Source organism: Balaenoptera musculus, chromosome 8, assembly GCF_009873245.2.
Source record: "Balaenoptera musculus isolate JJ_BM4_2016_0621 chromosome 8, mBalMus1.pri.v3, whole genome shotgun sequence".
Taxonomy (NCBI): Eukaryota; Metazoa; Chordata; class Mammalia; order Artiodactyla; family Balaenopteridae; genus Balaenoptera; species Balaenoptera musculus.
In genome coordinates, this window is record NC_045792.1 from 23,084,924 (window position 1) to 23,111,817 (window position 26,894).

At 36.0% G+C, this 26,894-nt stretch overlaps 1 protein-coding gene across 1 annotated transcript; it reads right to left on the minus strand.

Moving 5' to 3' along the window:
- Positions 1-1,670: 1,670 nt before the first annotated feature.
- IL18 (interleukin 18) lies at positions 1,671-24,650 on the minus strand. Its single transcript, XM_036862681.1, has 6 exons — positions 24,489-24,650; positions 10,389-10,472; positions 9,585-9,596; positions 5,268-5,402; positions 4,323-4,456; positions 1,671-1,915 (listed from the first exon to the last, which is right to left on the minus strand). The coding sequence occupies exons 2-6, from the start codon at positions 10,462-10,464 to the stop codon at positions 1,694-1,696; spliced, it is 579 nt and encodes a 192-aa protein (XP_036718576.1). The 5' UTR covers positions 10,465-10,472; positions 24,489-24,650; the 3' UTR covers positions 1,671-1,693.
- Between the last annotated feature and the right edge of the window lie 2,244 nt (positions 24,651-26,894).

The following is a 26,894-nucleotide window of genomic DNA, read 5'->3' on the forward strand; positions in this document are numbered from 1 at the left end:
TAGGAAATGAAAGTTACCCAACTTTGTTCTTTTTCAAAAAATTTTGGCTATTCTGTGTCTTTTGGATTTCCATATACCGTTCAGGTACAGTTTATCAACTTCTGCAAAATAGCCTGCTGGAATTTTGATGGAGATTGGGTTGAATCTATAGATCAATTCGGGAAGAACTGCTGTCGTAACAATATTGGGTCTTCCAAACTGTGAATGTGAAATGTCTCTCCATTTATTTAGATCATATTTAATTTTCCTCAGCAATGTTTTGAAACTTTCAGTGTTCAAGACTTGCACTTCTTTTGCTAAATTTATTCATAAGCGTTCATTCTTTTAAATACTATTGTGAATGGAATTGTTTTCTTATTTTTATTTTCAGATTGTTCATTCTTGTATATAAAAATACAATTTATTTTTGTATATTAATCTTCTGTGACCTCGCTGAACTTGTTTATTAATTTTAATAGGGGTTTGTGTGCACACATATGTGTATATTCCTTAGGATCTTCTACATTTAGAATCATGTTGTCCACAAATAAAGACAGTTTTACTTTTTCCTTTCTAATCTGGATGACTTTTCTTTCTGTTTCTTGTGATTATACTGGCTAGAACTTCCAGCATGATGCTGAACAGAAGTTGCAAGAGCTGAAATTCTTGCTTTTTTTTGTTTTTACCATTAAAGTATGATATTAGCGTTTGCTTTTCATAGATGCTGTTTATCACATTGAGGAAATTCTCTTTCAAGTTTATTGAGAATTTTTATTATGAACTAAGTTTTGTTATATGCTTTTTCTGCCTTTATTGAGATGATTGTGGGTTTTTATCCTTTATTCTATTAATATGGTATATTAATTGATTTTAGAATATTAAACCATCTTTGCATTCCTGGATTGAATGGTACTTGATCAGAGTGTATAATCCTTTTCATATGTTGCCGGATTCAGGAGCAATCTGACTTTTAAAGATATCCTGACTTTGGAAGAAATGCAAAAATTAGTCAAGTGAAGTGGTCTCTTTATAAAATCTTGAAGGTTTTTAAAAAAAATTTCCAGTAACTATGATACCTTTTATTCATAACTTGAGTCAAAGCATTAATTCTTGAACTGAAATACTCTTCCTTATTTATTCCCTCACACAAATGCTTATGTAATTTTGCTTTACACATAATCTTTCTCTGCAACTTTATAGTAATTGAAAGCAATTTCCAGAAAATCATATAATTTCTCACAACATCTCTGTGAAGTATATTGGGAGAGAGGTTGGAATAGTTTTTCAAACAAAAAGTAAAGGCAAAGGATGAGGTAATAGATTAAGACTACATGGTGAATCACTGTTTATAGCTTAAAATCTTTAAGGTTTTAATTATTTTCTTAAAAACTAGAAAATTCAAATATCAGTTTTATTCATCATTAGGACCAATAACCCAAAATATTCAAAACACTCCTATTGAATATAATCTATTTTCCCATTAACACTGTAGAATGTGTTTTCAAACTATGCATTCTTTTTACATTATACAAATATTTAATTCACCTGGACAAGAGGAAGTCAATTCAATTTCATGAAAGCTTATTATTCATTTCTCAGTAGTATTTTTTGAGATCATTATTCATTTTATTTCATCATTATAATTGTAGGTTCGAACTCATAACCTTCTTGAAACACAAAAACTCAGAAAGTTCAAACTATGCAATTTTAATATCTAGTTCTTGTTTTGAACAGTGAACATTACAGATTTATCTCCATTTTCATCCTTTTTTTTCAAAATGAGTTTGAAAAGGTCATTCTCTTTTTTACAGGCTAGAAAGTATCCTTTGTACAATGAAGACTCAAATTGTATCTTATCATCATGTCCTGGAACACTTCTCTGAAAGAATATGATGTCATTTCCTTCATCATCAATATTATCAGGAGGACTCATTTCCTATAGAGAAAAAAAATTACTTAATTTTTTTAGGACATGATCAATATGAATACGTGCAGTTTATTTTGAAATATATTACTACACAGAACTAAAGAGGTTTATATTCTCAAGAGTTAAGGAAAACAATCTCTGATTATAGGAATACTGATCTCCTTTCCCTCTTAATTTCTAACCTTCCATTCTTCTTGTCCACTTTGGCTTTTCACACTATGGAATGCACATTCAGGTCCAGGCCTCTAGTTTTTCCCAATATACCCATCAGATGATTTCCTTCTCTCCTCTCCCATTAAGTGGAGTCCATATTTGCTTAAGATGAAGTAGAGTTCCAGCAAAGACCACAACCTTTTTAGGCTAATATCAGTTCCTGTCTTCTCCAGCCATTCACAGCTAAAGACATTGATGACCTCCACCCATAGGCCTAGGGTAGCTCCAGTTTGTGAACCAACTGTGAGAGAGGCAGGAAGTGGCAGTAATCTCAGCTGCTTCCTTCAGTGGAGCCTAGAACTGAAACTGGCTATAAATAGACCCATTACTTGTTCTAGGGCTTAGTTAGCAGCTTTTGGTGCTTCCCTGCCAAGCATTCCAGTTCCATAGTAGTCCTGAGTTTCTATCCTGAAAGTAGTCTGTCTCTTGGCTGGACCTTGCCCTGGGAGGCCAGATGGTGATTCCTATATCTCAGCTGCAGAGTAGGGATTTCCTAAGAATGGCTAGATCACTTGAAACTATAATCCTGCTAACCAGAATCCTGCTAATCCACCTAACTGACAGTACTGCCTGCACTTTTCCTATTTTTGCAACATGCCTACTTTCAGGATGGACTAGAAAATGTGAGGACCACCTCAGGTTCTTTCCATGTTAATCCCAGAACCAGTAGAAAATTTGAACTTAATTTTGACCCTCTGGTAGCAAAGATCTTCATGATCCTAAGGACTGACAGAGAGACCTTCAGACCCAAAATAGCATCCCAGCATCCTCCTTAGATGCCTGAAAGAACCTTTTTTTTCCCCCCAAACTTCTCAATCAATTATAGAATTTATAGCCATAACTCTTGACCTTTGTCCTCTATCAACAAGTGTGAGTCTTGAATTAATGAGAGGATAAATTAGTTCTCCCATTCTATTATTTGCCAAGCACTTTTCCCATCTTCTTGACACTCTCCCAGTCTCTCAATAAGAATCCACTTATATATAGATCAGTCTCTCAATAAGAATCCACTTATATATTTTCCCAGTTTCTGACTCTGTCTCTGCAGCTGAATTAGTTTTCCTCTATCCCACATGGCTTGAGCTTGGCCATCTCCCTCTTTCCCTTCTGATTTTGTTGCTAAGTAACAACATGCTTAATCCTCTCCACCCTGCCTGTCCACCTCCAGGCTTCTAACGCCATTACAATAACTGAGCTTCCTAGCTGTCAGTTCAGGGAGCAGGGACTCCAAATTGTCACCTGAAGGGGTGGTACTCTGCTTGGAAGGGGATGGCTAAGGGATTTGTTTGGAGGCTCTATTTGTTACAGACACACTGATCTTATCTGCATTATATTTTCGAGTGGCTTTTTCCTCCCTCCCAAGTTGCCCCTTGGCATGTCTACGAAAGTCATACTCTAACTTTCAGTGGGAACTGGGTAATCTTTATTGCGGTTCTTTATTGGCAAATCCCCACTCAGAAAGTCTTCAAGACATGGGATTCACCTTTGAAACACTGCCAATTTGTGAGCATACCCTGCCTGCTCTCATTGGGAGGAAAGTTTTCTGGGTCAACCCATATCTATAGTTAATGGTTGTTTATCTAATAATAATGGGAAAAAAAGAGAAAAACAATGATGGAGGATAGAGAAAAAAGCAGTGGTCAGAAATAATTTATACCTGGCTTTGAGATACATTATACCATTGCTTTTACAACAGATCCTATTAATTTTGTTCACTTAGATTAACATTAAAAATAACATACATCAACTGAAAGCTGAAGGTTGTAGCTACGACTTAGGCTAAGAAGTAGGAACAAAACAATTAGGGATTAAAATATTATCATCATAATTTACAAAGTAGAGGGTTTACAGAAGAACGATTAACTTCATTCTGTGTAGCAAGACTTATTCTGGAAAGTCACATGCAGTTCTTAAACATGATAATTTATATATATATATATTCTGTATTATTATTTATCTATAGATTGATTATTCAGAAGACCTAGGTTATGAAACAAGTGTTGATCCCCTTCCTCCCTATGGCAGGCTCAGAAAAACCATGATGTTACTATAGTAGGTTAAAGAGCTTGACAGTTTTTAGTAACTGTCTATTTTAATGGTTCTCTACTTCTTGCTATTCTTATTCTAGATAAAAGGTTGGACTGGGGATATTTTGGTTTTCTAATTTTGCACATAAATATAACTAAAACAAATTAAGTCTTACCTTAAAGGAAATAATTTTGTTCTTACAGGAGAGAGTAGAAATTTTCTTACAGTGCACAGAGATGGTTACTGCCAGACCTCTAGTGAGGCTGTCTTTATACATACATATGATAAATATGGTCTGGGGTGCATTATCTAAAATAAACATTCACAAATGAGAACACTAGTTAGAAGAATTTTTGCAAATAAGCATTTAGGGAAATTAGCCAAAGGACAATCCTTAATAGGCCCATTACCAATCCCACACTCTGAGATTCAGCCATGTAGCAGAAGGAGACTATACACAGTGACACACATATTCTTTAAAACACATTTAAATATGTATTATAATACAAATGCAGCAACTTTTAAAGTGTTTTAGAGATATTCTGAATTCTAAAAGATTGTCTTTAGCTTTTAAACGCCAAATAGAATATTAAAGCTCTATCTGTTAAGGTAAAAATTCAGCATTTTCAAGAGTGCATCATTCACTTTTTCAACTCTGCCTAAACTCTGATATTTGAAATTCATTCCTTGGAAGGCACAGTAAAGTTATTCATTTTCTAAGGCACTCTAAATTTCTGGTGGAAGACAGACTTATTTGAAGTGCTTGTATATTTATATTTAATTTTGACTTCTGAAAATGTTATCAGCAATTTCAGCTATAACCAGCAGGTATTAAGGATCCAACTCAATGGAGAGCATATACAGTTAATGCAATTACAGTGAAGGGATGGTGATCCAAATGTAGGCTCAAAGATCATGACCCCAGCACTATCTTTATTGTATCAATTTTTCAGCCCAACTAAAAATTATGGATACCCTATAAAGTTTCTTGTAAGTGAAATTATTACTACCATGACTTTTCATGTAAGCATTAGGTCTATCACAGAAAATGTAGGCAGTAAATGGAATGGGAAGAAGTAGCTTGTCATTTCCATGTTTACTAATGCATATAAAAAAATACCTGAACAGTCAGAATCAGGCATATCCTCAAAGACGGGTTGACTTCCCTGGTTAATGAAGAGAACTTGGTCGTTCAAATTTCGTATGACTGAGAACTTAGGTTCAAGCTTGCCAAAGTAATCTGATTCCAGGTCTTCTACAATGCACATGAAATCTCATTTAAAAAATAATCTTTTTTTTCTAAATTTACAAATAGGCATATTATATATTCCAGTTTTCAATAACAATCACAATCTTCTGTTATAGAAGCTAAGGTAAAGTTGCACAGTGTTTTTTAACCCACTTCCAGGGGCATACCTTGATTCTTGTTATCACTCAGAACCACTCTACTATTGAAATCTTAAATTCAAATATCCTACCTTTGACCACAATCTCCTATCCTTTTAGTTTTTTTATACTTTTCTTCCACTTTACTGAGGCTTCCTGATTCTTACATTTTCTTCCTATAACCTCTCCCTGTCTTCCCTTTCTTCGCTATGCAGCCTGGACCTCATGGTTCATCATTTTATCTACCCTTTTGCCAGTATCTTAAATCCCAAACTCATTTGTCTTTCTACTACAAAACTCTAAACCTGGCTGCTGAGTGTGCTGCTGGTAAACAATCATACAAATGTGCAAATTGGTGCCATAACAAACACATCGATTGTCAATACTTCTTTTCCAGTTCAGCATTCTCTTCCATAGTCCATAGCTTCAATTCCAAGCCTTCTTCATTTTCCTCAGGATCTCTGCATCATCACCTCTGCTTTCACTTTCAGCAAATGATTTCCTGCTACTCCACTTACAAACTTAACTATGGCATCACCTGTTATTTTCTCTACCCTCTTGTCCCAAGGGAAATGTGAAAAAGGTGCCTCTTCTGCTACCTAAGGTTAACCCCATTTGTGCTCTGCATGTACTTTCAATGAAACCTTGATTTATCAATTATTCCCTCTCTTCCATCAACTCAGCAATTCTACTTCCTGGATTTTATCCTAAGGAAACATTAGAGAAATGTGTAAATATTTCTCTACAAGAATGCTTCTGGGAACACTTTAATAATAAAAACAAACTGGAAACAACTTAAATGTCCATCAATTGGGAATTGATCAAGTAAATTTTGATATGCCCTTACTATGAATTATCATGAATTTAATATAATTGTAATTATTCATTGCCATGGAAAGATGGAAAGATGTCCATGTGTATTAAACTAGAAAAAGAAGCTTAGGTATAGTATTTTATATATATATAACATCAAAATGATAGCAATGAATATTTTGGGTTTTTTTCATATTTTAGTTTCTCATTTTCTTATCTTCATTGCCTGAATTATTTATAATAAACAAATTATTTTTATAATCAGAAAAACATAAGGCTTTTTATTTTGAGATTTAAAACACCTCCATCAACAGAATCCCACTTTATAGCTAGTATTGTTTCCCTCCTCCTTTTAGTAGCCAAGCTTCTGGCAAGAATTGTATGTATCATTTCCTTACTTTCCATTCACCCTTCTACTCATTGCAAGCTTCTCCTCACTGGCTCCATTTCTCCATCAAATTGCTTTCACCGAGATCACCAAAATCCCTGTTGCTAAATGTAATAGATACTTTCTGGCTCTTGGTTTTCAAGGCTACAAAATTCAACACAGTGCCTATTATCTCTGTCTTGAAATGCCCTCCTGGGATTCTGTGGCATTCTCTGTTTTTCTTCTTCCTCTTTGGTTGCTCTGTTCTTTATTAGCTTCTCTTTCTACTGAATCCTTTAAATGTAGGTACTCCTCAGAGTTTAGTCCTTGGCTTTTACTTCCTCACGCTACACATTTCCTCTGATTTGTCATGTTATTCTTATAGCTTCAGATGTAATTTCTATTGTATATATGTCTCCCACATCCGTATATCCAGCCCCAAATTTTCTCCTGAGTTTAGAACCACATGTCCAAGAATCTACTGGACATCTCCATTAGGATGTCCCACAGATATCATCATTCATCATCAATAAATTCATCATCTATCTTCCTCTTTGCCCTGCAAACCTCTCTACCCTGCTCTTCCTCTTGCGTTTCTTATTTCACTGAATGGTACAAATTGCCTACGTGAAAAAACATAGGCATCAGCTTTTCTGTCTTTCTTTCCATCCCCTTCCAAATCCATGTCCTGTTGATTCTTCCAAGTTTTTCTAAAATCCATTCACAGCTCTTCAATGGCACCCCACTGTGCCTACCTTAATTCATGTCGCCATCATTTCTTATAGGGACTACAATAATAGCTTCTTAGTTGGCATTCCCCTCCCCTCTTTTTTTGCCCCCACAGCAATTCTTTACATGGAAGCCAGAAGGAATTAAAATTCAATTTTAATTAAAGTTAACATTCAGAGATACGATCATGTTATCTTTGAATTTTAATGAATGACACTGCCACCCAAAATAAAGATTATATTTTCCATATTTTCCTTGCAGTTGGTGCCATATGACTAAATTCTAGTCAATGGAGTATGAGTGGATTTGATGTTTACAACTTCTAAATAGAGCTTTTAAAAGGAGTGGGCCTGTCTTCCTCTTATTTTGAACACCTTCTTGCTAGCTGGGATGTGGACCCAGGAAGTGTAATGATGATTTTCAAGTATGTAAATGATCTCAACAACTAGGAAAGATGGAATAGAAGAAGACAGAAGAAACTTTAGGTTCCAACATCATCAGGCTGCATCCGGCCGTACTAATACTGAACTGCCTACTTGGATTCGTATTTGAGAGAAATATTTTCTATCTTATTCAGTTACTGTATTTTTGGATCTCTTTGTTACAGCAAACGAATCTGTATTCTAGATCATACATATTGTGCTTAATGAATCCCCATTACCCCAAAGATAAGGTCCAAATTCCATATCTTGGAATAACAGAACCTTCTTGATCTGCACCCTATTTATCATTCTTCTCTCATCATTTTCCTACTCTTACTCTACTCCCATTCTGAATTACTCTTAATTCCTCATACATACCATGCTTTCTTTCATATCTTGATCTTTGCATGTGTTCTTCTTTCTGCAAAGAATACCTTCTCTTGGCTAACCCCTATTTACTCTTCAATTCTGTTCCTCTTTCAAAATGCCCTCCCAGAGTCTACTGGACTAAATTAGGTGCCCTTCTATGTGCTCCCATAGCATCTGTGCCTTCATAACACTTAACATACCACATTCCATTTGCCTCCCTAATGTGCCTGCTTCTCCCTATAGGAACTGTGTTTTGCTCACAATTGTATTGTAGGGCCTAACATAGTGCCAGAGATACAGATGCCAATATTTATTGAATCAAATAAATGGGAGTAGGGCAAATTTTAAGAAACATGAGGAGCTATATGACAATGACATTTCAATAAGTCTGGAAAAGAAACTGGAAGGAATAGTATTTTTCAAAAGTTCCTGTTGTATATTTCCAGTCCAGTAAGGATCACCTTAAGAATGGAGAAAGTGCTTTTTAAGGAAAAGTATGAGAAACTAATGACCTTTAATAATCTGGGGGTCCATGAGAGCAGCAGTCCCCAACCTTTTTGGCACCAGGGACCGGTTTCTGAAAGACAATTTTTCCATGGACTGGGGCCGTGGTTTGGGTGGCGGGATGGTTCAGGCGGTAATGCGAGTGATGGAGAGCAGCAGGTGATGCTTCGCTCCCTCACCCTCTGCTCACCTCCTGCTGTGCGGCTGGGTTCCTAACAGGCCGCGAACCGGTACTGGTACTGGTCCACGGCCCAGGGGTTGGGGACCCCTGCGTTAGAGGATCATAGGCTTTATATGCGTATGACCCTCCCTGAATGCCAACAGGACAAGGAATGGGTTCATCTACCTAGGAAGAGAATGACTCAACCTAATAGTTCTGTTTGCTCTACTTTCCCCCATCTCCTCTACTTCCAGAATTCTCTGAACCCTGGGAGCCTCGCAGGCTTCTTTTCAGAGCACTTCTGAGAGGGAAGGTTGAAGAAGGAAGATGTTCCTGATTTTGGACAACAATTCTCATGCTTCAACCCCTTTTCCTATGTACTCCAAAGAATCCATGACTTTCTGCTAATCTCAGGATCTATGTAATTGGCAAGGTCTATTTTGTAGATTCTAATAGCTGAGAATTTCCTATGATGTAGAGAAGTGTATTTTCTTAGAAATTCCCTTATAGTCATCTTTATTCCAAGGCAGTGCTATTGAGTCCACATTCCTTTGAGGGAATATTAGCTTCTCAAATAGATCGGTACCAGTTTTTCAGCTGAGAATGGTGATATGGATGTGCTGGTGGGATGCTTACTCAAGTAGCTATTTATTTTTACAAAGAAAGAGAAATAAATTTATACTTTACCATCATTTTCAGCTAAAGGGGAAAAAAGAGAAACAAAATATGTTAAATTCTATATTTCTACTCAATTTCCTCTCACCCTTCTCTTTTATTACTCTTTTCTGCCCCTCTGCATTCTTTAACCCCTATCTTACTGGTGATGGTTTTTGTTGGCCCCATAAAAATATAATATGATCATCCAAAAGGTCCCATAAAATGAAGCTAATTAGACTTAGTGTGATCTCAGGTATGTTAGATATAAAACCTAAATCTAGGGTTTATAAATTTAAATTTGTAGCCAAAAAGAGATTTTATAAAATGATAGATTTTACTCTTAAATTTATTGCTTCAATGGAAAGTCACCTAAGAGCTTTCTATGAAGCTTTCAAATGAAACCAAACTGCCCAAGGAAGCTTAATAATAAGAATCTGTTTTTATTTGTCAAATGTATTTACATAAAATGGTATAACTCACAGAACTCTAGATTTCAGATATGTATCTCTTACATAATTTGCCAGGTTGCTTTGGGAAATTGTATATCCAATTTTGTGGGATTTTCATGACGTGCACCTGCAGCCACCATGTGAGTGGGCTATTACTAACTAAGTGCCAGGACATGTGGCAGGACAAGGTGCTGGGACCTTGGACATGTTATGGTTAATTTCTAGAGACCCAATATTTTTTTTTTTTTCCAGAGAAGTGTGTTGTTAGTGTTACAATGGAATTTGGTGACAAAAAACAAGTCACTTAATAGTTCACCTTACAACATCTTTTCTAGTTGAATACATTTATCTAAACCCTGTATTTGGTCTACGGTTTTGAACTTACCTACAAAGTAAAGTGTACTGTTAATAAATTTCATTTCTACAAAGCTGATGCAATTGTCTTCTGGTTCAGCAGCCATCTTTATTCCTAATGAAAGCAAAGAGTCATCTGTTAAAAGGTAGTGATTGCTCCTTTTACACAAAAGGAATCTTTTACCACTTACTGCCTTGTTCTACCTCCAATTTCAGAAATCCAGCATGCTGATGAACACTCTGGACATTTAATAAATGCCAGGAGTCTTCAGCTTATGAATGTACAACTTCAAATGTTCTTTTGCAAACCATTAGATATTTGGAATCTACAAAGCATTTTCTCATTAAACAATGTTATAAAGGGTGGATAAGTGGTCCATTATTGAACTGAATTATTGTTCCAGTATTTTGGTGGAAATATACATATATTATCAGAATAAATATAGGATGCCAGAAACATACCTAATCCTGTCCTTTAAGTAGGGGCTGGTTCTATCTCTGTCTTACAACAAATGGGATCCTGTGAGTGAGATACTGAAGATTGTGACTTCATTGTCAAAGTGCTAAAGGTGTGGCAATGATAAAAATGGTGTTTCTGACTGGGAGTGGGAGCTAGGTGGGAGGAGGCTGAAGGGCTCTGGCATCTGATGGCTCTCTTTCTCTCTGAGCAATAGCAGCTTTTGATCTGGAGTCTGGACTATACTATGCTTTTTGCACAAGTAATACATGAATACAATCTTCCTGTAAAACATCAAATAATATAGGATTTGAAAATGTTAAAAATTCTTTTTGCTCTTCTCCTTTGTGCCACCCCACCCAACCCCACTCCAATATGGCGTGTATCCTTCCAGACCTTTGTTTATGGAGCAGGGGTTCTAAATCCGGGAAATCTGTGAACTTGGATGGGGAAAAAATTACACAATTATTTTCACCAACCTCTTTTTTTAAAAAAAAATAAATTTATTGATTTATTTGTTTTTATTTTTGGCTGTGTTGGGTCTTTGTTCTGTGCGCAGGCTTTCTCCAGTTGCAGCAAGTGGTGTGCAGGCTTCTCATTGCCATGGCCTCTCTTGTTGCAGAGCATGGGCTCTAGAGCGCAGGCTCAGTAGTCGTGGCACACGGGCCCAGTTGCTCCGCGGCATGTGGGAATCTTCCCGGGCCAGGGATCAAACCCGTGTCCCCTGCATTGGCAGGCAGATTCCCACCCAGTGCGCCACCAGGGAAGCCCTTTTCACCAACTTCTAACTGAAATTTAACAGTTTCTTCCATTATGGTGTAGGAAACAAACCACACTATTATTCACAGTACCTGTGACTATCATTAATAGACATACATATTTCTTACTGTATTGTAATTGTTGCAGAGATCTTGAAATATGGTTTAAACTCATTACTACTTTGAAATATATGGAAGTTATTAGTCCCAACAGGACATCTTGTTGTTAATGTGTTAATAAAGATGCACATATATACCTTATCAAAATTTGTTAAAATTTTTTTGATAACCCTTTAATTACAAAGGGTTTCCTTTCTCATTCTAAGTATTTAATTTTATGCATATAAAAGCATGATTCTGAGAAGGGGTCCACAGACTTCACCAGATTGTCCATGAGGGTCCATGCCACAGAAATGATTAAGAAATTCTACTCTAGAGTTCAGAAGTCCCTTGGTTTTCTGAGGACAGTTTTATGGTTGGTGCTCCAAGGAAGGTGGTTGGGTCACAGTTGTCAATTGGTATATATGGGGGTGTTCATACGTCTATACTTAGAGGTTGAGAAATGACTCAAATGTTTTCTAGCATAATTTGCTGAGGCCAAACGTATACAGAGGAAGCAGGAAATTAAAACCCAGTTGAAAACATTTAATCCAAATTAAGCTAACACAAAATAAATGTTGATGGGTATTTTTTGTTTTGTTTTTTATACTTTTATTATGGAAAATTCATATACATTGTGAAATGATCACCACAATAAATCTAGTTACCATCTGTCACTGTACAGTTACAAAAATCTTTTTTTTTATTGTGATGAGAACTTCTAAGACAACTTATTAGTAACTTTCAAATTTGCAATACAATATTATTGACTATAGTCTACATGCTGTACTTTACATCCCATAACTTATTTTATAACTTGAAGTTTGTACCTCTTGATCCCCTTTACTCATTTTGCCCGCCCCATCCCCCTCCCCTCTGTTGACCACTAATCTGTTTTCTATGAGCTCTATTTTATTTTGTTTTGTTTGTTCATTTGTTTTGTTTTTTAGATTCCACATATAAGTGAAATCATGTAGTATTTATCTCTCTGTCTGATTGGTTTCACTTAGCATAACACTTTCAAGGTGCATTCATGTTGTTGCAAGATTTCATTATTTTTATGAATGGTAGTCCATTATGTATACCATATCTTCTTTATCCATTCATCCATTGATGGACACTTACGTTGTTTCCATATTTGGGCTATTGTGAATAATCCTGCAATGAACACAGGGGTGAATACATCTTTTTGAATTAGTGTTTTTTGTTTTCTTCAGATAAATACACAGAAGTAGAATTGCTAAATCATATGGTAGTTCTATTTTTAATTTTTTGAGGAGATTCCATACTGTCTTCCATAGTGTCTGCACAGATTTACATTTCCATCAACAGTGCACAAGAGTTCCCTTTTTTCCACATCTTCGCCAACACTTGTCATTTCTTGTTCTTTTGATAATAGCCATTCTGACAGATGTGAGATGATAAGTGATTGTGGTTTTGATTTGCATTTCTCTGACGGTTAGTGATGTTGAGCATCTTTTTTATGTACATGTTGGCTATCTGTATGTCTTCTTTGGAAAAATGTCTATTCAGATCTTCCGACCATTTTAAAAAATATTTTTAAAAATTTTATTTATTTATTTTTGGCTGCATTGGATCTTTGTTGCTGCACGTGGGCTTTCTCCAGTTGCGGCGAGTGGGGGCTACGGGCTTCTCATAGCAGTGGCTTCTCTTGTTGCGGAGCACAGGATCTACGTGCGTGGGCTTCAGTAGTCGTGGCATGTGGGCTCAGTAGTTGTGGCTCACGGGCTCTAGAGTGCAGGCTCAGTAGTTGTGGTGCATGGGCTTAGTTGCTCCGTGGCATGTGGGATCTTCTCAGACCAGGGCTCGAACCTGTGTCCCCTGCATTGGCAGGTGGATTCTTAACCACTGTGCCACCAGGGAAGCCCCTTCTGACCAATTTTAAAGTCAGGTTTTTTGTGGTTGTTGTTGTTATTGAGTTGTGTGAGTTCTTTATATATTTTGAATATTAATCCCTTATTGGATATGATTTGCAAATATCTTCTCCCATTCAGTAGGCTGCCTTTTTATTTTGTTGATGGTTTCTTCATTGTGCAGAAGCTTTTTTGTTTGATATAGTCTCATTTGTTTAGTTATGCTTTGGTTGCCATTGCCTTTGGAGTCAGAGCCAAATATATATATATATATATATATTGCTAGACTGATGTCAAGGAGATGTCTGCCTATGTTTTCTTCTCAGAGTTTTATGGTTTCTGGTCTTACATTCAAGTCTTTAATCCACTTTGAGTTAATTTTTCTGTATGGTGTAAAATAGTTGGCCAGTTTCATTCTTCTGCATGTGGCTGTCCAGTTTTCCCAATACAATTTATTGAAGAGACTGTCCTTTCCCATTATATATTCTTGCCTCCTTTTTCATAGATTAATTGGTCATATACGTGTGGGTTTATTTCTGGGCTCTCTGTTTTGTTCCATTGATCTATGTGTTTGTTTTTGTGCTAATACCATACTGTTTTGATTAATATAGCTTTGTAATATAGTTTGAAATCAGGGAGTGTAATGCCTCCAACTTTGTTCTTCTTTCTCAAGATTGCTTTGGTTATTTGGAATCTCTTGTGGTTCCATACGAATTTTAGGATTTATTGTTCTATGTCTGTGAAAAATGCCATTGAAGTTTTGATAGGGATTGCATTGAATATGTATATTGCTTTGGGTAATACGGACATTTTAATCATATTAATTCTTCCAACTCGTGAGCATGGAATATCTTTCTATTTATTTGTGTCTTCTTCAGTTTCTTTCATCAATGTCTTATAGTTTTCAGCATACAGATCTTTCACCTCCTTGGTTAAATTTATTCCTAGATATTTTATTCTTTTTGATGCAATTGTAAATGGGATTGTTTTCTTAATTTCTCTTTCTTATACTTTGTTGTTAGTGTATAAAAATGCAACAGATGTTTGTATATTGATATTGTACTCTGCAGTTTTACTGTATTCATTTATTCTAACAGTTTTTTTTTTTGGAGTCTTAGGGTTTTCTATATATAAAATCATGTTTTCTGCAAATAGTGACAGTTCTACTTCTTCCTTTCCAATTTGGATGTCTTTTATTTCTTTTTCCTAATGAATTGCCCTAGCTAGGAATTCCCATACTGTGTTGAATAAAACTGGCAATAGGCGGTATTCTTGTCTTGTTCCTGATCTTAAACAAAAAGGTTTCAGCTTTTTGCTGTTGAGTATGATGTTAGCTGTGGGCTTGTCATACATGGCCTTTATTATGTTGAGGTACACTCTCTCTATACCCACTTTGTTGAGGGTTTTTATTATGAATGGGTGTTGAATTTTGTCAAAGACTTTTTTAAATTTATTGAGATGATCATATGATTTTTATCCTTTATTTTGTTAATCTAGTGTATCACATTGACTTGTGGATGTTTAACCATCTTTGCATTCCTGGAATAAATCCCACTTGATCATGGTGTATGATCCTGCTAACGTACTGTTGAATTCAGTTTACTAATATTTTGTTGAGGACTTTTCATCTATATTCATGAGGGATGTTAGTCCGTAATTTTCTTTTTTTGTGGTTTCCTTGTCTGATTTTGGTATCAAGGTAAAGCTAGCCTTGTAAAATGAGTTTGGGAGCATTCACTTCTCTTCAGTTTTTTGGAAGAGTTTGAAAAGGATTGGTATTAATCTTCTTTGAATGTTTGGTAGAATTCATTAGTGAAGACTCCTGTCCTGGAATTTTTTTGTTGGAAGTTTTTTGATAACTGATTCAATTCAGTCTTGGAAGACTGTGTGTTTCTAGAAATTATCCATTTCTTTTAGGTTGTCTGATTAGTTGCTGTATAATTGTTTATAGTAGTTTTTTATGATACTTTGTATTTCTTTGAATCAGTTGTAATTTCTCCTCCTTCATTTCTGATCTTTTTTGTTTGAGCTCTTTGTCTTTTCCTCTTGTCTACTTAAAGGTTTGTCAATTTTGTTTATCTTTTCAAAGAACCAGATCCTAGTTTCCTTGATCTTTTCTATTGTCATTTTAGTTTGTATTTCATTTGTTTCAGCTCTGATTTTTATTATTTCCTTCCTTCTACTGACTTTGGGCTTAATTTGTTCTTTTTAAATTTCCTTTAGGTATAAAGTTAAATTGTTTACTTGAGATTTTTCTTGTTCCTTGAGGTAGGCCTGTATCACTATAAACTTCCCTCTTAGAACTGCTTTTGTGCATTCTGTAAGTTTTGGCATGTTAATTTTCCATTTTCACTTGTCTCAAGATAATTTTTTAATTTCTCTTTTGATTTGTTCATTGACCCATTGGTTGTTCAGTAGAATGTTGTTTAATCTCCACATATTTGTGATCTTTCCAGTTTTCTTAATAATTGATTTCTAGTTTCAAACCATTGTGGTGAGAAAAGATGCTTGATATGATTTTCATTTTAAATTTATGAGACTTGTTTTGTGGCCTAACATATTGTCTATCTTGGAGAATGTTCCACATGAACTAGAGTGCACTTGAGAAGAATGTGTATTCTGCTGCTTTTGGCTGGAATGTTCTGTATATATCTATTAAGTCTATTGGACTAATGTGTCATTTAAAGATATTTCCTTATTGATTTTCTGTGTGGATGATCTATCCATTGATGTAAGTGAGATATTAAAATCCCTTACTCTTACTGTTTTACTGTTAATTTCTCCCTTTAAGACCATTAATATTTGATTTATATATTTACGTGCTCCTATTTTGTGTGCATAGATCTTTATAAATGTTATATCTTCTGGCCGGGTTGACCACTTTATCATTGTGTAATGATCATCCTTGTCTTTTATTACAGTCTTCGTTTTAAAGTCTATTTTGTCTGATATAAATATAGCTACTCCAGCTTTCTTTTGGTTTCCATTTTCATGAAATATCTTTTCCCATCCCTTCACTTTTAATCTGTATGTGTACTTACATCTGAAATGAGTCTCTTGTAGGCAGCATATAGATGGTTCTCATATTTTTATCCATTCAGCCACTCTCTGTCTTTTGATTGGAGAATTTAGTTCCTTTACATTTAAAGTAATTATTGATAGGTATGTACTTGTTGCCATTTTGTTAATAGTTTTCATTTCTCTTTGTTTTATCATTCCTCTTTGTTTCTTCTTTTCTTTCTTCCCTTATTGTTTGATGACTATCTATAGGGTTATGCTTAGATTCCTTGCTCATTTTTTTGGTATGTATCTACTATAGGTTTTTGCTTGGTGTTTACCATGAGGGCCACATGTAACAGTTTATATATAAAAGAGTATATTTTAAGTGGATAAGAAGTTAAGACTGAATGCATTATAAAACTACATTTTTACTTCCTCCCCAAACGTTTTATGTTTTGATGTCATATTTTACATCTTTTTACTTTCTGTATCCCTTAACTAGTTATTGTGTAGTTATTTTTTATTACTTTTGTCTTTTAATCTTTATACTAATGTTATTAATCTACTACCTTTATTATATATTTACCTTTATCAGTGAGATTTTTACTTTCATATGTTTCTTGTTCCTAATTAGTGCACTTTCTTTTCAGCTTAAAAAAGTCCCTTTAACATTTCTTGTAAGGCTGGTTTAGCGGGGATGACCTCCTTTAGCTTTTGTTTATTTGCAAAGCGCTTTATCTTTTTTCCAGTTCTGAATGATAGCCTTTCCAGGTAGAGCATTCTTGGTTGGAAGTTTCTTTCTTTCAGCACTTTGAATATATCATGCCACTCTTTTCCGGCCTGCAAAGATTCTGCTGAGAAATCTGCTGATACTCTTATGGGGCTTCTTTGGATATAACAAATAATTTCTCTTGCTGCTTTCAAGATTCCCTCTTTAATTTTTGATATTTTAATTATAATGTGTCTTGGTGTCTTTAGATTCATCTTTTTTTGGAACTCCCTGGACTTCCTGGATCTGGATGTCTGATTCATTCCCCAGGTTAGGGTAGTTTTCAGCTATTATTTCTTCAAGTAAGTTTTCTGCCCCCTTTTCTCTCTTCTCCTTCTGGGAACCCAGTAATGTGAATGCAATTCTGCTTGATGTTTGTCCCATTGGTCCCTTAAGCTATCTTCACTTTTTAAAATTTGTTTTTCTTTTTGCTGTGTTAGGGTGAGTTCCACTGCCTTGTATTCCAGATCACTGATTCTTTCTTTGCTTCATCTAGTCTGCTGTTGAACCCCTCTAGTGTATTTTTCAGTTCAGTTGTTGTATTCTTCAGCTCTGTGACTTCTGTTTGGTACTTCCTTATTTATCCTATCTCTTTGTTGAAGTTCTTACTGTGTTTATCCATTCTTCTCCTGAGTTCAATGAGCATCTTTATGACCATTACTTTACAATCTTTATCAGGTAAGTTAGTTATCTCCTTTGCATTAAGATTTTCTCCTGGGGTTTTATCTTATTAATTCCTTTGGAACATAATCTTCTCATTCCTCATTTTCCTTGACTCTCTGTGTTTGTTTTTATGTATTAGGCAAAACAGCTATCTCTCCTAGTCTTGAAGGAATGGCCTTGTATAGAGATGAAACTTACTGTTTAACCTTGCCCTAGTTCTTGGTTGTCACTCAACCTTTGTGATTGTCTATGCAGCCTGATTTATTCTTGATAGGTCCCAAGTGCTGAGGGTGTGCCAAGACCTGTGAGTATTCCAGAGGGGGAGACCTCAGTCAGCCCCTAGTTTCAGGTTGATTAGAAGCCAGAACTTCAGGCAGCAGCTTTTAAGATATGCAAATATATATTGCCCTGTGGGACTGCAATTGTGAGCTCTGTTAGCCTCCAGACCTGGTCATCTGAAGGTGTCTCTTTGACTACAGTTGCAAAAATCGGGGCTCCCGTAGAGTGTGTGAGCTCCTTTCTGGTAGGTGCTGGTGAACTGTAGCAAAGGCGAAAGAGAGTGCAGAGATGGTTCCCCCAGCCTGTGTTCCTTGAGAGCACTTCTATAGCCTCTAGATGAGTGGTAAACCTGAAGTGTGCCCTTCAGGCTGAAGCTCCAGGACAAGTCATCAGTCCTTTTTCACAGGGAGACTGGAGGTACAGTCTGCTGTCTGTGCAGTACCCTGAGGGTGGTAGCCTTCGGAGAACTCCCTGATTGTTTTAGATTCATGGGACCCAGAAATGCAATCCCTCCAGCCACCAGAGCTAGGAGCTGGAGGAGCATCCCTCATGTGGGCTGTGCACACCTGCCTCACCTTGGCAGGGCCACAAGAGCAGTGTGGGGGTGTGGTGTGCCCAGTGGTATTAGCAGGTTACAGGGAGAGTGCAAAGATAGCACCCACCAGTGCTGGTGCTAGCAAGATAGAGGGAAAATGCAAAAACAGCGCCTGCCAATGCCTCCATCCAGGTGGAGAGAGTCCCAAAAGGCTCCCGCATCTCCCTCAGATGCTTTAAGATTAGCAAATGAATCTCCTTCACATATGGTCTGGGTGCTTTTCAGACTGCTACTTTTGTGATGGGTCCTGTGGTGAGTGAGTCAGCACGCAAGCCCTTTAAGAGTGGAATCTCTGTTTCCTACAGCCTTATGGTTCTCCTGGATGTAAACTCTATTGATTTTCAAAGCCAGATGTACTGGGGGCTTATCTGTTTGGTGCAGTTCCCAAGGGCTATGGTGCCTGATGTGGAGCACTGACCTCTCACTCCTCAGCTAGTAGCTCTGTTTTGTGATATCAATCCTGATTGTGGGTTGCTGCACCATAGGTGTGGTTTTTGGTGAGACCATGTCTCTCCCTCTCCTACCCATCTGGATGTGGCTCTTTTTTTTTTTTTTTTTGGAGGAGGTTTCAGCTAGTTTTTAGGTCTTTTTCAGAGGGAATGATCCATATGTAGCTGTAGATCTGCTGTCTGTGGCAGGAGGTGAGTTCAAGATCTTCTGAGGGCACCATCTTGAACCAACTCTCTATTTGGTGGCTATTTAACAGTTTTATCTAGATTCAGTTCATATATAATATATAAGCATATATATGTATATATATATATATACACATATGTATGGTTTAAAATTTATTTTAAATTTGTTTTATATTTTAATTTAAACAATATCTATAGAGAACCCTGTGGAGAGAACCACAGGGTTCTCTATAGATATTGTTTAAATAAAAAAACAAAAGAGAGAAAGAATGAGCTTTTGGAATATCTAAGTGCCTTGATGAAAGGGCATCATGGCAGGGGTGGGGGTGGGGATATTGAAAATAAATGGCTGAGATTCCCAAAGAAAAATTATACCTTCTTGACAATTTCATCAAAATCTGGCCTCAAATATTTTAACATGGTTAGCACATTCTTCATTACTTTATTATTTTTCCCCTGCTAGAATGTAAGTTCCATAAGAGAAAGAACCTCTGTTAGGTTCAGTTTTGTATTCCAAGTACCTAGAATGGTGCCTGGTACATAGCAGACATCTGATAAATGTTTGCTGAATGAATGAATAAATGAAAAAATATCTAAAATTATAATAGTAATAAATGTTAAAAAATAATACCACAATAAGCTATTATGTCTCAAGAACTTCTGAGATATTTAAAGAATAGCTGAGCTTACATTATACTGACATGAAAGCAGATATTTCTACCAGGTATACAAGACACTTCCATGTGGCAATAGTGTCAACAGTTCACAACTCACTTGGCCTACCAGCTTTGAAATTGTCATTCTAGATAAACTATTTAATTTGGAGCTCACATATTTCATTTTGCCTATAAAGTGAGACTATTATTTTTATATTAAATTAGTTTCATTCTGCCTAGTTCAATTCAGATAAAATGTAACTTGCAGTGTAGTTGTTTGCCAAAAGCTTGTAAAGGAGAGTCAGATTATAAAGTCCTTGTTTAAGTAGGCTAAAGAGTTTGAACTTTTTTTCTGAAAGTACTGACTTACTTTCAGTAGGAGAAAGACATGGTCAAATTTATGTTTCAAAAACCTCACTCTGGAAAAAACAAACAAACAAACAAACAAAAAAAACCTCACTCTGGCAGCTGTAGAGAATGGATTTGATGGGATAAAGTTGGACAGAGGCCAGAAAACAACCGCAGAAGCAATTTTAACAGTTAAGAGTTGATGAGGCTACAAACTAAGGCAGTGGCTGTGGGGATGATTCAAGAGAGCTTAAACAGCAGGATTTTTTAGCTGACTGGTTGTGGGTCAAATGGAAGAAGGAGGAACTGAGGATGACTTCAAAGTTTCTGGCTTGGGCAATTTGTTGAGTGGTTACCTCATTAAGAAAACAGAGAATGAAAGACAGGCTTGAGTGGAAAATAGTTCAGTTTTGCAAATCTAAGAGATATCACAGAAGTCAAAAAACAAAGGAACTTCAAGAAGGAGCTGCTTGGAGTCTGAAGCTGCAGTCCATAATTTAGATACAAGCTTAAACTTGTTCATTGAATTTGGCAATTAGGAAGTTTTGCTATCAGTAGAACAGTTTAGGGAAAGTGGAGGAACGGAAGGCAGGTGGACAAAGATCTAGGACAGAATGGGATGAAAAAGAAAAGTAAAGACAGTGAATATAAACTATTCTTTCAGGAAGTTTAGCTATAAAGTAAAGAGAGAGGGTGGCGGTTACTGGGGGATATATAACTTGCAAATTTCAATTTCTGGCTCCAGATCCACAGTTCCAACTGTAAGATATACTAATGAATTACTTTCTAAAGTATGTCCAAATAACCTGTCCCAAACTGAAACCTGGGAGTCCTTCTCAACTCTTTTGTCTAACCTTCTCCTGTCTCAAAAATACTGTAGATTATAACGCAGAAATGTGCCTAGAATTGGGTATCTCCTCTCCATCTCCACCAGCACTATTTTAAATCTAGGCCTTGTCACTTCTGGTATTTTCTATTTAATATTCCTCTACTTGGTTTTCTTGCTTTCAGATTCTCACTCACTCCATGCTGTACCCATTTATTCCCCCTGCTAGGCCAGAACTTCCCCTCCCTTTTGTGCCTGCCAAACCCTTCTTCACCCTTTATCCTTTAAAGTCACAGCTCAAACATGTCCTCTAGGAAAACTTCCCTGACTCCTTCATTCCTAGCTAATCATTCTCTCCTCAGTGCCCACATCCCCCTCCCCGCATTCATGCTTCTAAAATACCTCTTATTACCCTTAATTAAGATTACAAATAGGTGTGCCCGACTTCCGTCTGAGTTTCTCTTAAACAATGAGTTGTCTTCTGTTTTTTCAATCTTTAACACCTGGAAAGAGCTTATACAGAGTAGCTCAATAAATGTTAAATAAATGTTTGCTATGATAAGCCTTGTCACCATGACAACAGTGTGTAAAGGGAATGGCAGAAATTTTTTTCTGTCTTAAAACTTAAACTCCATCTGAAAGCCAGTGAGAAAGGGAAAGAATATGAGGGAAGTCTGAAAAAAGATTTTTAAAAATAGAATAATTTCTCTAATATTCTTCCTCTTCTTTCTTTTCCTAGTAGTTTCTTTACTTTCTCTTTTATTTCATGTGAGTGTTTATTTTGAATTCTTTATTTTCTTAGCGCTCTTTTTGTTAGATCTCAATACATTTATGATTACAAGTATTGTGTTCCTCTTCCTCTCCTCTCCCCTAATTTTCCTCTTTTCCTTTCTCATCCATGTTCCTTTGCTTTCTTAACTCTAATCTGTGAAAATTATAGTCCCCATTGGATAAAAATGTTTTGAATATTTCATCTAAGATTCTGAGATTATTGACTTGAAAAAAAAAGAGTTATAAACCACCCCAGATAGATCCTCCCAGGAGTAAGCAGCGATAATTGATTCTTTGCAACAACAAAAAGTTTCAGTTATACAAGCCTTGGAAACTAGCCAGAGGCTAGTGAACAGTAGAAAATCATGATGGAGATTAAACCACATGTGTTCCAATCTTTTCTGGGGCAAGTCATTTAATTCTGAGGGTCTCAGTTTCCTCATTTAGACAAGAGAGAGTTGCATGGTCAATATTTAAGTTTTTTTCCAGCTCCAGCATTCTGTAATTCTAGATTCTAGTTAAGGCTGCAAAGAGAGAACTATTTATATGCGGCAAATGCCCTAGTAACCACTTCCTCATAATTCTAAAACAACACATATTGACGGAATATTTATTATATAACCAGCTTTGCTAAGCCACTGGTAGTTTAAAAGCATACTATTAGATTAAAAGTAAAAATGTCTTGAACTTGAAAAGCAATAATGATTATGTTTATCTTTGCTGTGGAATTCTAATTCTGTGGAATAGGTATGGGATGAAATGAGGAAGCATGTTACCCAATTAATTCACTAAAATCAGGCAGGAAATCATCTCTACAGCAACAAGATCAAAATCTAAATTTTCAGTTCTATAAGTCATTTCGTCCTTCAAAATTTTGCCATCTTACGAAGGTAAGTATGTGGGCGTGGTAGAGGTGGGGGTGGAAGAAGACTCAGGTAAAAATTTACGTAAATAGTTAAAGATAAAAGGTGTATATAATCAATTGCTAAATACAGACTCAAAGCAAGAAGCCAAGATAGAACTGCTGGAATGGCCTTGTGGGAAAAGGAGAATTGAATTTAATACTGATTGCTTGACTGAATAGATGGAGGAGAACATGGAAGAGCATTTATGTGATAATTAACACAAAATTATGGTGGGGGGTGGACTGAAAGGAGATTTTTTTTACTGTAGTGGAACAATTCTGCTGTCTTGCAGTAAACACAAGGTAGGGTGGGGTTAGATTATGGAGGGCTTGGGAACTCACATAGAAGTGTTTGTATTTAATCTCACAGGCAATAGGAAAGCAGATTACTGAGCTGGCAAGGGTATTATGAAAAAAGATTAGAGACAGGCTATGAAACTATAAGAATTCATGTAAGAATTCATAATATTCATGTAGGGATATTATGAACAAGCCAGATTTAAAAAGATATTTTGAAGAAAGATTTAATAGAACTTGAAATAGCTAGATATAGGCAAAAAGAAGAGTTTAAGAGTGTCCTAATTTTTGTTATTTATACTTTCAAATGGAGATATTTACTCAGCCCTTCCTTCATGTGAAATAAAATTCTCCTGGGGAATGCTATAATATTGCCCAATGTAGGCCAGCCTAAGGGTGCTGATGCAGATTCCATCAAGATTATCAACCTTTTGCAATTTTTTTGTTTGCTTTTAAAATAAGTGATTCAGAGTTGAGACTCCCTTTAAATAGAAGCTTATTTATTTTAACACTCTAAAGCAGTGATTCTCAGGGGTTTACGAGGTCAAAGCGATTTTCATAATAATTCTAAGATGTAATTTGTCATTTTCACTCTCATTTTCTCATGAGTGTACAATAAAGTTTACCAGGGGCTACATTTTGAGTGATATTGCATAAACTGAATGCAGAAGCAGATGAGAATGCAGCTGTCTTCTACTAAGCCAGATATTACAGAGATTTGTAAAAATAAAAACAATGTCACTCTTCATAGTAGTTTTTTTGGAATATATAGTTATCCGTAATTTAAAATGTTATTTATGCTAACATGTTATGTGCTTACTGTTATCTTAAAATAAATTAATAGGTCACTATTTTTTACATTTCTCAGCTTTAATTTCTAATACAGCAAATGACAGTACTACAGTAAAAAACCTAGAGAAACAAAAATTCTTCAGGATCCTCAATAATTTTTAGGAGTATAAAGAGGTCACAAGACCAAGAAGTTTGAGAACATTTCCTCTGAAGTGATACTCTCCAAGGTTGGCTAAAAGAGAGAAAAAGATTTTCCTCTGACTATGCTATGTTCCTTATGTTGTTACTGACTAGTCGCCCGTCATGGTGATGTCAGAGAAGTTACCTCTCAATCGCTTTTCTAGCTTATTTATTTACCTCTAATTGCCATGCCTGGGTTTCTAAATAACGAGTAATGATATTTCTTACCTGTGCTCAATAATTTCCTAGGAGAGGACGTTATCTGAAAGGTTTGAAGTCCCTTTCTTTTCCCGATAGAAGGCAGCCCTTCAGCAGCCGAAGCAGCCAGCCAGGAATGTGGAAAGCTTTGGGTAGCAGAACTCCCCGCTGCTTGTCCGGATCCAACAGCCGTCTGGGGGAGGAGGGTGCCTAGCCCTTGGGAGAAAGGAGGAAGAAGGTGGAGGGAGGAGACTCTTCTGGCACGCCTCAGACCCGCCTTAAACGTGGGCTCTTTCCCAGGGCAATGGAACCTGAAATACAGTGTCAGAGAATACGGGAATTTCTTTTAATGTAAAATCACGGTTTTAATGAAATCATTTCTTCTGTTGCAGTTCTGGCCCTTCAAAGCTTGTACCTCTTTCCGAAATACATCCAAACATTTAAAAAAAAAAAAAAAAAAGCACCTGCTTGGTCAATTAGAAGCATCTTTTCTCGCATTAATCTTTCTCTTTTGAGACTTTCTACTCAGACTTCAGCACATTTTTTTCCTCATCTAACACTGCTGAATAATCAGCCCTACAAGATAATGCCTATAATGTAATCACACCACCGAAAATGAAACTCTTAAAGAACAGAGCGTTACTATCACAGCTTTGAAAGTAACTAGAAGAAACAAAGTTTCTTAGACAGTTTTCTCTTGAACATGTGCTAAACTGTATTACCTTGCTAGCAAGGGAATTAACAAGGCGATTTTTGTTTGTTTTTGCTTTTTTGCCAGTACAGAGACTGTATGGAAACAGAGGGGTTCTAGAGTTAGGAAACAAAATGCTTATATAAGCAGCTAGTTGAGGTGCTTTTGTTGTTGTTATTTGCTTGTTTTTGTTTTTAACAAGATAGAGTTTTCATTTCATAAGGTCATAAAACATCATGTCCACAGCAGTGATTACAAAGAAAGTCTAAGATAGGATGGTTGAAGGTGCTTGGTGCAGTGACTATCACAAGAAAACAAAAAGCACATTTAAGAAGCGCAGGAACTAGAAAAAGCACGTGCGTGGCAATGAAGACCCAACGCAGCCAAAGATAAATAAATAAATAAATAAGTAAATTTATATATATAAAAGAAGTGTATGATAAGACTATACACGTGAGTGAAACTGAAATGATAAGTTTTTATCCTCTGTGTTGTCCAATTGGGCCAATTAACACAAAAGCATTAAGTAAACTGTGATTTAAATAAGCAGAACACTAAGCAAGTTAATTTTAAATGGTCCATTGCCAATTATTTCTCTCCAGCTATAAAGATATATAATGCATAATTCACCCATTTCTTACTTTTGGGACAAACATTTTTTCCTTTGACATAGAGCAACCCAAATGTCTCTGTGTCCTACCTACTTCACAGGGTTGTTTGTGAAGATTAAATGAGATGATGACAGCTCTTTGAATATTTTATTTTTTTGTGAGATCCTAGATAAGAGCATATATATTTTTTTAACATCTTTATTGGAGTATAATTGCTTTACAGTGGTGTGTTAGTGTCTGCTTTATAACAAAGTGAGTCAGCTATACATATACATATATCCCCATATCCCCTCCCTCTGTGTCTCCCTCCCACCCTCCCTATCCCACCCCTCTACGTGGTCACAAACCACCTAGCTGATCTCCCTGTGCTATGCTGCTGCTTCCCACTAGCTATCTATTTTACGTTTGGTAGTGTATATATGTCCATGCCACTCTCTCACTTTGTCCCAGGTTACACTTCCTCCTCCCTGTGTCCTCATTCTTTGAATATTCTAAAGCACCAGACAACTATAACCCTGTGTGCCCTCTCACTTATTCTCACTCATGTAGCTTATACAATGGAGAAAAGATTTAAAAAATGTTTATGCTGTTCTCTTAATCTGATGTAAACATTTATGTATTAGGTGGAATCATTTTTTCCTGGAAATATTTTAACAACTAGATAACTACCTGTTTAGATATCATACAATGTGAAGGCTGGGAGAGGAATTAGGTCAGTATTTCTCAGACTTTTGGATTTGATGGACCATTAAGAATAATAACAACAATAATGACAATAATGAAGAAGAGATAAGCACTGAGTGGATAACTTTACATTTTATCAAGTAAGGACATTAAAAATGTAAAAAATTTTATATTTTTTGTTTCTTGAGAGGACACGTTAACATCAAAAATTTTATGACATAGTAACAGAATAAAAGAATCTTTTAAAGTGAGTACATTAACTTTAGGAAAAACTCATTACTTTTCCCTTCATTTTATCACAAATAGGGAACATTTCAATACAGATTGGAATCAGTCCTCAGATAGTGATTAGAATCCTTTAAAGACTATCAATAACTGCACCATAATCACTAGTCTAGCTTTATTAAATGACTTACATTTCACAATAATGCCAACTCAAGTTAAACCGAG

Bases quoted from the DNA above. Each gene is read 5' to 3' on its own strand.
- IL18 (XM_036862681.1), bottom strand. From the start codon at position 10,464: ATGGCTGCTGAACCAGAAGACAATTGCATCAGCTTTGTAGAAATGAAA. The intron at 4,457-5,267 runs GTATTTTTTTAT...TGTTTATTTTAG, and splicing joins GCCTGATTCTGACTGTTCAG to ATAATGCACCCCAGACCATA. The intron at 1,916-4,322 runs GTAAGACTTAAT...TTTTCTCTATAG, and splicing joins ACAAAATTATTTCCTTTAAG to GAAATGAGTCCTCCTGATAA.